Source organism: Trachypithecus francoisi, unplaced genomic scaffold (genome assembly GCF_009764315.1).
Source record: "Trachypithecus francoisi isolate TF-2019V2 unplaced genomic scaffold, Tfra_2.0 Lachesis_group21, whole genome shotgun sequence".
Lineage (NCBI taxonomy): Eukaryota > Metazoa > Chordata > Mammalia > Primates > Cercopithecidae > Trachypithecus > Trachypithecus francoisi.
Window position 1 is genome coordinate 22,556,455 of NW_022681467.1, and position 10,695 is coordinate 22,567,149.

At 51.2% G+C, this 10,695-nt stretch overlaps 1 protein-coding gene across 3 annotated transcripts in view; it reads right to left on the reverse strand.

Moving 5' to 3' along the window:
- The window catches only part of SMOX (spermine oxidase), a 41,095-nt gene that overhangs the window by 4,128 nt on the left and 26,272 nt on the right, over positions 1-10,695 (reverse strand). For all 3 annotated transcript variants that reach the window (XM_033185739.1, XM_033185737.1, XM_033185738.1), the window contains exons 2-5: positions 9,642-9,875; positions 7,340-7,566; positions 1,314-1,487; positions 442-1,201 (exon numbers count right to left, since the gene is read on the reverse strand). In XM_033185739.1, the coding sequence (XP_033041630.1) occupies positions 442-1,201; positions 1,314-1,487; positions 7,340-7,566; positions 9,642-9,849 (1,369 nt within the window). In that variant the 5' untranslated portion in view covers positions 9,850-9,875. The remainder of the gene's footprint in view (positions 1-441; positions 1,202-1,313; positions 1,488-7,339; positions 7,567-9,641; positions 9,876-10,695) is intronic.

A 10,695-nucleotide genomic window follows, 5' to 3' on the forward strand; every position in this document is an offset into this window, starting at 1 on the left:
CAAAACACTCCACCTTACTTTTCCTATCTATCTGAAAACAGGTGACAGATAATCATGTTTCCCTGCCTAATGTCGGGGGTTCTTGTGAGGCCCTCCTGGAATAGTGGGTGAAAAATGTTCAGCTGCAAGACTCAGAGAGTAAAATACAAATCCAACTCTTAGCAACAGAGCACAATGGGCAGTGATGTTTGAGAGTTTTACCATTAGCCCTTAGAAAGAGGGAAGAGACACAGCGCCCATAATTCTGAGTGTTTCAAGTTCTAAACTGTCAGCAATTGAAGAGCCTTTGGCTGAATGTGGCACCCTGCAGTGGCTCTCCCGTGGGGCACAGCATCGGAGCTTCACAGTCTGGGGAGGAGAGAGCTGCCACAGGTCCACCAGAGGAGGGCAGGTGAGGAAGAAGTGGCGCGGGGGAAGCGGGTCGTGGGGCACATGGCGCACCTGTGAACTGACGCAGCATCTCCGTGCAGATCTCGGCCACTGCCTCATCATCACACTTCTCCATGACGAGGGCCTCCTCCCCGCATATCCAGCCACTCAGCACATGGCCGTAGCGCTCAGGCGGGTAGAGGACATCAAAGCCGCAAATCTTGCGGTACCAGAGCTCGGGTGGGTAGGTGAGGGTGCGGCTCTCCGCCTCGTCCTCCCACACAAACTGTAGGCTGTTGCATTCGGGGCCCCAGAAGGGCTCCTCAAATTCCAGAAAGATCTTGTCAGTGGTGCCAATGCCCAGGCGGTGGATGGCAGCCACCTTCTCTGTGGGCAGGCCTGGCCGGAAGAAACTGGTGTACTGCCTCTTCAGCACGCCCAGCGACACGGTCACAATCACGTGGTCCGCTGGGATCAGCTCACAGTCCTCGCACTCCACCACCACTGGCCACTGCTCATCCTCATCCCACCTGCCCCCCCGGGGCTCCTCTCCCCCTTGGCTACCCTCCCCAGTGTCGTGATTGTGGTCGCCCTCACCCCGGGGCTCAATCTCAGGGCCTCTGGGGCGGGCTGAGGCCTGGTCCCAGTGAATGCAGCGGACAGGTTTCCCTAGCTGGATGACGTGGGCAGGGATGCCCTCCGCCAGCAGCTCCACAACCCGCATGAAGCCTGAGGGGATGATGTGGTGAGCGCCGGGGATCTCGGTCCACTCCCCGAAGGCGCTCAGGGACACCTCGTCCATGCTGTGTGAGCTGCTCTCACAGCTCTCCACCTGTGGGAAGACCCAAGGAGAAGCCAGGTGACCGCCAGGGTTGGGCAGGGGTAGGAGCAGCGCAGCCCTCCTCAGACCCAGACGCCCCCAGAATCCGTCTTCCTCAAGATACCTTCAGGTACTGCTGGATCATGGCGAGCTTCAGGCGCTTGGTGGCCTCTGGGTCATCAGGGTCATTCCTGATGCGGTTACGTACCTCCTCTCGGGTGAACACCCCCACGCTATTTTGACTTTCAGCATTGACTGGTTTATCGTGCCGGAAGAACTCCTGGGTCAAGTTATAGACCTGCCAGAAAGACCCCATGAGAGAGACTGAAAACACCTCATCACACCTCCATCTTAAACAGAAGGCTCCCAACTCAAACCCACCAGTTCCCAGGTGTCCCCTGGATGCACTGAGCCCCTGGTCTCTGTCCCTTAGGGATCTGATGTTGCACTCAATGCTGCACCAGGACTGCACCAACAGCCAAGGCCCTGGGCAGCCACCTCCTTGCCTATGGCCTGTTGGGGAGGTGAGATGGACCCTGGAGGCTTTCTTGCTGGGCCCTCGCTTAGGACAATGTGAAACATTTGGTGCCCATACAGTCTGTGGGAAAGAAGCCACCCCTCATGGACTCTGCATGGGCCTCCTCGGGCTCTACCTCCCACTGGAGGATGGGCATTTGCACACATTTACCTGTTCCAAGAGCCATACATATACTTTCCCTGCCACCCCTGCCCAAGTGTGTCTGCTTTGCCCGCTCCCAAGAGGGCAGTCTGGAGCTGTGGCCTGGCCAGCAGAAGGGGCCTTAAGTCTGGAGACACCTCCCTGGGTCTGTGCAGGTCCGTACAAAGTACCCCCTTTGCTTCAGGCCTCAACCACAAGTAAGGAAGCTGATGCAGTGGGGAAGACAGGAACACAAAAGCCAGGGTCTCAGGAGGCCCCAGTGTGCCAAGGAAGGAAGACGCATTTCATGGGCACATTTCAGCAAGAACTCCAGCCCACACCTCATCAACAGGTAACGATGATCAGTCCCTTGGAAAGGGGTCTGACTGCCCGCCCACCCACGTGCCTGCCTCATCTACAGCCCCCACTAAGCACCAGGCAGAGCTCCTTGAAGGAAGTAATCCAGTCCAGGGGCAATCCTGGGATCCCCAGAAGCAACATTTACTCAACATTTACTGAACTCTGCACAGGACACAGCTCGTAATGTGGGCGAAACAGTCCCTGCCCCTGCCCTCACTCCAGCTGGGGAGACAGTCCACGATTGGGCTGCCGTGATAGGAAAGAACCTGGGGATGTGAGGTCAACGCAGACAACCATGGGCAGCTGGGAAACAGCCAGGGTGGAGCAGGAGGGGGAAGAAAAGCATTTCAGGCAGAGGGAACAGCAACCTCAAAAATGGAGAAGCAGTCAGGAATACTGAAGGAGTCTGGTTTTATTGGAGGGGGCAGCAAGGAGAGAGGATCTGAGAGCCGACTTTGGAAAGGCAGGCAGGGTCCAGGGCATAAAGGACTGAGAGTCATTCCAAGGACTCTGGACTTGATCCAAGGCCCTGGCATCGCTGGAGGGCTGAGCAAAAAGGCGGCAGGATCACATGCCCACAGCTGTCATTCCCAGGACACCAGCTAATGGAGGCTCCTTGGCCGGGCCTCTGTGGCTGAGCTGATGAATGGTTTGTTTCCCTTCCTAAAGTGAGTGTGGTCAGCACACATGTCTGGGAATGGTGTCTGCCCTGTCCCTCAGCCCTGGGCTAGGCCCTGGGGCCACAGGGTGAAGGAAGATGGCAAAGCGCAGTGATGTCCACCACCCTCCACCACCACCATCTCACTCAAGGGGAAGGCCTCCACCTGAGACACAAACATGAATTAAACTTATCTCTGGAGACTAAATTATAAAGAAGAAAGTGAGGGAAACTGTTTTGTCTTGCCTCCCTGCAATCAGGAGATGCTGAGTGGTTAGCCTTAGCTAGAGTCCTCAGCAAATTCTTCACCCAGGACCACTGCCAAGGGTCAGGGTTTCAATTTGCCTCCTCCTCCCTGGGCTTTTCCCTTGGGCAATAAGCAACATGGTAGCCAGTCCTTAGCTTATGTTAAGTAGAGGCCAAAATGCCCAGCTGAGGAGTAACAAATTTAGTCCATCCACATGACTCTTTGTATCAGCCACCAACTACGGCAGCCTTCACTGAACATGGGTGTGCCATATGGCACAGTCTCCTCTCCTGGGTTATCTGACATCTTCCCAATGTGACCCAAGGAAAATGGGACACATCTGTGTCAGTTAATAATACTTACCCCAATTCTCATTAAGCATTTATCATTGGATCTCATTCAATCCTCATAATACTATGAGGTAGGTACCACCATGTCCATTTTACAGAAGAGGAAAGTAAGGCTCAGAGAGGCTCAATAACCTGCTCAAGATTCCACAGCTAATAAATGGTAGAACTGGTATTTGATCAAGGCAGTCTTACTCCAGAAACTAAGCTCTAGATGATACTATTGCGCAAACTCATTTATTTGCTAATAAATAAAATACATTCAAATGAGTGGCTCTTCAAAGTCATCATCTTTGGGAGGCTGCATATTTACTATGAAGCCACATTGAGGCAAGGCTTCACGTGCTTAGAGCACACCTCCTCAGAATGGCCTCTAGGATTGGTTAAAAGCCACACAAAGAAATCTTGACATCATGGTCACGCCTTATCCTTTTGACTCAAAACATCACCACCTAGATGGATAATCCACCATATCCACCCCATATTCACAATGCACACTCTTGACTTTCAAAAATCAAACCCACCTGCAGAATTTGATGATGATCTACTTTTAAAGAAGTTTGAAAAAACAAACCATGGGCCCTGAAAGTCATTTTCAAGAGGCATCCATGTTTGAATCACTCACAATAACCTGGGAATCAGGCTGGGGCTGATTTCCAGCAGACCAGAGAGGTCTACTTTGAAGAATACTAGTTCTTATCTGACCCATTAACAATCCAGTCTCTTTGCACATGAGTGAGAATGCACAATACAATGGATTGCACACAACGTACCTTGTTGGTGCATACACACAAGACACTGAGTGTGCCTGTCCTCCATAGAGGAGGGACCGCCCCAAAGCAAGAGTCATGTCTCCTTTCTCATGCCCAAGAGATTAGAAAATGCACAATAGGCTGGGTGCGGTGGCTCACACTTGTAAATCCCAGCACTTTGGGAGGCCAAGGTGGGCAGATCACCTGAGGTCAGGAGTTTGAGACCAGCCTGACCAACATGGAGAAACCCCGTTTCTACTAAACATACAAAATTAGCTGGGCATGGTGGTGCATGCCTGTAATCCCAGCTACTCAGGAGGCTGAGGCAGGAGAATCACTTGAACCCAAGAGGTGGAGGTTGTGGTGAGCCGAGATCATGCCATTGCACTCCAGTCTGGACAACAAGAGCGAAACTCCGTCTCAAAAAAAAGAAAGAAAAGAAAGAAGGAAGGAAGGAAGGAGGGAGGGAGGGAAGGAGGGAGGGAGGGAGGGAGGGAGGGAGGGAGGGAGGGAAGGAAGGAAGGAAGGAAGGAAGGAAGGAAGGAAGGAAGGAAGGAAGGAAAAAGAAAAGAAAAGAAAAAAGAGGCCGGGCGCGGTGGCTCAAGCCTGTAATCCCAGCACTTTGGGAGGCCGAGACGGGCGGATCACAAGGTCAGGAGATCGAGACCATCCTGGCTAACACAGTGAAACCCCCTCTCTACTAAAAAGTACAAAAAACTAGCCGGGCGAGGTGGCAGGCGCCTGTAGTCCCAGCTACTCGGGAGGCTGAGGCAGGAGAATGGCGTGAACCCGGGAGGCAGAGCTTGCAGTGAGCTGAGATCCGGCCACTGCACTCCAGCCTGGGCGACAGAGCGAGACTCCGTCTCAAAAAAAAAAAAAAAAAAAAAAAAAGAAAAGAAAATGCACAATAGGTGTTTGCTGGCCAAATTACTGACCTGGTATGAAGGATCATTACAGCATAAATGACAAGCTATCAGATGACAGGGCCTACACATTACTTTGCTTGTTCAGTGCAGTTCACACAGCTAAAGAATACTAACAATATTAATAATTTTTTTAAATCTGAATAAAACAAGGATGTGTGCCAATGACACTTCTATCCAACACTGTACTGGGATACTAACCTGTGCAGTAAGGCAAGAAAAAAATAAAACTGTCTACAGCTGTGCTATCCAACACAGCAGCTACTAGAAACCTGTAGCAATTTAAAATTAAGAAATTAGGTCAGGTACAGTGGCTCACATCTGTAATCCCAGCACTTTGGGAGGCCAAGGTGGGCAGATCATGAAGTCAGGAGTTCGAGACCAACCTGAACAACAAGGTGAAACTCCGTCTCTACTAAAAATACAAAGATTAGCTGGGCGTGGTGTTGTGCGCCTGTAATCCCAGCTACTCAGGAGGCTGAGGCAGGAGAATCGCTTGAACCAGAGAGGTGGAGGTTGCAGTGAGCTGAGATCGTGCCACGGCACTCCAGCCTGGGCGACAGAGCGAGACTCCATCTCAAAAATAAACAACAACAACAAAAAAATTAAATATTCAGTTCCTCGGTTTTACTTGCGTCATTTCAAGTGGTCAAGAGCCAAATGTGGCTAGTGACTGCCACACTGCATAGGGCAGGTGTAAAACATCACCGTCACTGTGGAAAGTTCTATTGGATAAATGCTGGTCTAAGGACTAGAAAGGAAAAAAAGACAAAATTCTCATTTTTTGTGTAGAGTTCTATACATAAATTCCAAAATATTATTAGAATATAAATTAATATAATTAACATAATAGATATATTATTAGAATTAAAAATAATTTAGCAACGTAACAAATCAATATATAAAAATCAATTATATTTCTATGTATCAGAAACAATTAGAAAATAAAGTTTTTTAAAATTACTATTTATGGCCAGGTGTGGGGGCTCACACTTGTAATCCCAGCACTTTGGGAAGCCAAGGCAGACAGATCACGAGGTCAGGAGTTCAAAACCAGTCTGGCCAACACAATGAAACCCTGTCTCTACTAAAAATACAAAAATTAACCAGGCGTGGTGGCATGCGCCTGTAATCCCAGCTACTTACTCGGGAGGCAGAGGCAGGAGAATTGCTTGAACCCAGAAGGCAGAGGTTGCAGTAAGCTGAGATCACACCACTGCACTCCAGCCTGGGCGACAGAGCGAGACTCCATCCCAAAAAGAAAAAAAAACTACTACTTATAAGAGTATCCAAAAACAGCCGCGGTGGCTCACCTGTAATCACACCGCACTTGGGAGGCCGAGGCGGGCGGATCACGAGGTCAGGAGATCGAGATTGGCTAACACGGTGAAACCTCGTCTCTACTAAAAATACAAAAAACTAGCCGGGCGCGGTGGCGGGCGCCTGTAGTCCCAGCTACTCGGAGGCTGAGGCAGAGAACGGGAACCCGGAGGCGGAGCTTGCAGTGAGCCGAGATCGCGCCACTGCACTCCAGCCTGGGCGACACAGCGAGACTCCGTCTCAAAAAAAAAAAAAAAAAAAAAAAAAAAAAAAAAAAAAAAAGAGTATCCAAAAACAACAAGCAACAACCATCACCACCACCCCCACATACCTAGTAATAAATCTAACAAAAAATATTTAAGGACTTTTTTTTTTTTTTTTTGAGATGGAGTCTCACTCTGTTGCCCAGGCCGGAGTACAGTGGCCGGATCTCAGCTCACTGCCAGCTCTGCCTCCCGGGTTTACACCATTCTCCTGCCTCAGCCTCCCAAGTTAGCTGGGACTACAGGCACCCACCACCTCGCCCGGCTAGTTTTGTTTTTTTTTTTTTTTTTGTATTTTTTAGTAGAGAGGGGGTTTCACCGTGTTAGCCAGGATGGTCTCGATCTCCTGACCTCGTGATCCGCCCGTCTCGGCCTCCCAAAGTGCTGGGATTACAGGCTTGAGCCACCGCGCCCGGCCTTAAGGACTTTTTAAAGGAATATTTAATCACATGTATCAATAATCTCTTGGTTAGTACTTTCCCGCTCAATATCTTCATTTACCCTCACATTATCCTGGTTTTCCAAATGCAGGGCCCAGGGAGTGTGCAGAGATATGACCAGAATCACAGACCTTCCAGGTCTCCCCATGCCCTCATGCCCAGCTACTCTGCTCACACCTCACCTCGTTGTATAAATCGCTGAATTCCTCAACCACGTCCTTGGGGATCCTGCGGCCGTGGTTGGTAAGGTAGCAGGCCACGCCATTCTTGGAATAGAGGCTGATGCGGCCCACGCTGCGTTCCCCATCGGTTGTCTCTTCCAGGAGGCCGCTGGCTTCTGCTAGATGATAGATAGGGTTCCCATGGGAGCCATGGATCCAGGTAGCTCCCAGCTCAAAGGTGGCGTGTCCTGAGGGTGACAACAACAGGCCCTTAGAGGCTTAGGGACTTCTCCAGAGAGGGCCAGCACTGCTTCCCCCTCTTCCTCCAAGAGGGTCTTTCCACCCCTACAACAGGGCAGGAAAGAGATTGAACTCCCACTGCTGGCAAACAACGAAGGTCCTCAGTGAAAAGTTCCCACTGAAAAACACCTTATAGCTAAGATAACTGCCACCTTGGATGACTCTGTGATTTGTCCCAGAGTCGCCTTACTGGACCAGTTAGAAGGCTCTTCTTTTTCAGTCCCACCTTTCTCTCAGGTAATACCAGATACCAGACCCCACTTCCTCACTGGTGCCTCCTCACCTGGGAGAAGCACTGTGGGCACCTGAGGGTTCCCACCTGGGCTTTCTTCAATTCTTCAACATCCCCAGTGGCTCCAAGATCTAAAGCATTTCCCAGACAGAAAATGGTCCCCTCCAAATTCAACATGGGGCAGGAGAGAAGGCCAAACATCCCAGTTTGCAAGATTCACCCATAAAGCAATCTAAAGCACACTTCCAGGGAAAGTGAAGCCCTCTACATCCTTTGGCACAGTACAAAAAACCCTGAGAGCCGGACTGGGGCAGGGGACATCTCCTGGGTTCAAGTTGGGATGACCTGGGAACTAGGTCCACTACCCCATTCCCAGCTAAGGTACCATATACTCTGAGGCACGTTGCCTCTGTGCCTGGGCCGCAGTTTCTTCTTCTGATGCTGCAGAAACTGTCTCCTTCTCCCATTCATCTCCATCCCTACCTAGCTCCCAGGGAAGCTGAAACAATGAAAGCAAAATAGAAATTTTGGGGAGTGTTTTGTTTTGTTTTTGCAGGCCTGCTTCAAGATATATGTGGTACATTTTTTGCCAAGATAGTCACAATGATTCCTCCTATCTTTGTACACACACCCCTTTTGCAACGTGACTTTGCCATTCCTTCCATGAGAAGGCGGAGTCTGTTTCCCTGCCAGACACTGTTGTGTGTGCCAGGGGAAAAGGGACAACTTTAGTTATGCCTTGCAGGAAATGCTGTAGGGGAAGACACTTAATGTGATCAAAGCTTCTACAAGAGGCCGAGGCAGGCGGATCACCTGAGGTCAGGAGTTCAAGACCAGCCTGGCCAACATGGTGAAATGCCCGTCTGTACTAAAAATACAAAAATTAGCCAGGTACAGTGGCGCACACCTGTAATCCCAGCTACTCAGGAGGCTGAGGCCGGAGAATCTCTTGAACCCTGGAGGCGGAGGTTGCAGTGAACCAAGATCACGCCACTGCACTCCAGCCTGGGTGACACAGCGAGACTGTCTCAAAAAAAAAAAAAAAAAATCCTCTAGAGGACCAATGTAGCCACACATTCCAGGCCATGTGTCGTCTCACTACATCATTTTCATGGTTCCTACCCACCCAACCCCTCACTGGTCAGATCCCACCACCCTCCCCGCCCCCCTGTTGGGAAGCTCTGACCGGGGGATTTCAGGCAATTTCCCCACTCTCTGAGACGCCTGGCAAAGTCTGCCCACCCCTAAGGCAAGTCTCTTACCTGGCTGCTTTCTCCAGGGTCCTCACTGCTCTGCAACCTGGACAGATCCACTTCCCAGATAATCCCAAGACCTGCCCATCGCACACATGGAGACCCAAAATCCCCTTTCACCTCTGCTAACCCGGGATCCTACTGCTGCAGGGCTAGCTCTCAGTCATGATAGACTAACTCACAATCAAAAGTTAACAACTACTAGGGCCTTGCAGAAGAATTTCACTTCTTGTGAAATAGAAACTGGCCCACTCAGTACCAAGAGAGCGTGGATGTCCACTCCCTCCTAAACACTGTGAACGCTATGTCAGAATATAGCCAGCATTCTCCACAAGTGAAAGTCAGAGCCCTACCGTGCCCACTTCAGAGGGCTGCCACGAGGAGCAAAGGAAGCTTCTGGAAAACTCCCAGGCAGGATGCACGATGGAACATTTATCCCAGAAGCTAAAATAATGAGACTTCAGGCAAATCCGGGAATTAGGAGACTAAAGGTGACCTGGGGAGGTGGCTGGGCTGGGCTGGACTGGGTGGCACTTACCAAGTTTCACACTCTGTACACGGCCTCCGATGTGGCTGGAAGCCTCAAGCACAGTGACATCCGTGAAGCCCTGCTCGAGAAGTGCTTTGGCTGCAGCCAGGCCAGCCAAGCCGGCGCCGATCACCACCACACGAGGCTGTCCCCTTCTCCGTAGGCCACGACTGAGAGGGTCATCCGCACTGTCGCCACTAGATTCACAACTTTGCATACCGTCCGCACTCACCTTCTAGGAACCTGCAGGGGGAGGAGGTATCACAGCTTACTGGCTCTGCCTTCACTTCCCACCTGCTCCAAGGGACACCCAGGGCTCCCATCACACTCTGCCCTCTGTTGTGGGTGGGGGAACCTGGAGTCCTCTCCCTCCCTCTCTGAGGACCTGGACAAGAAGAGCTACGTCCAAAGGGGCAGGGAGGGAGGGAAGAATAAATAAGAGAAGGTGGCAGGAGGGAGGAAGAAAGGAAGAAAGGGAGGGAAGGAAAACGTAAGGCAGGGATGCATTTTGGGTCCCCACCAGCAGGCAGGAGACCTGGGAGCCCATCTTAAGCCCCTGAAATTCTCAATCCCACCCCCAAACTTGTTAGGCACTGCTTCTTCCCTGACCACAGGCCCCAAAGTGGAGATGAGAGGCGGCCAGTGAGGAGATGACCAAGAAGGCCACAGTCAGGAGAGACTGGGGCTTGGGGCTGCTGATTCTGGACCAGCTCAGCATGGCATAGCTGCTGGGGTCCACCTGGCGCCAATACCAGGATGCTCACACAGACCCCAGGATATTTGTCTGGACCCAAAGATACTCACACAGATGCCCAGGATACACAGACCCCAGGATACTTGCCTGAACCCCAGGATACTTGACTGGACCCCAGGTTACTTGCCTGGACCCGGAGATACTTGCATGGACCCCAAGATATTCACACAAACCTCAGCATACTCACACAGACCCCAGGATACATGCACACACAACCCTGGACCCTCTGTTCTCCCTCCTTTGCCTGGCTTTCCCTGGCACTCTCTCTTTCCCTTGCCCCTTCTCTTGTCTCTGGCTTTCTGTTGGTCT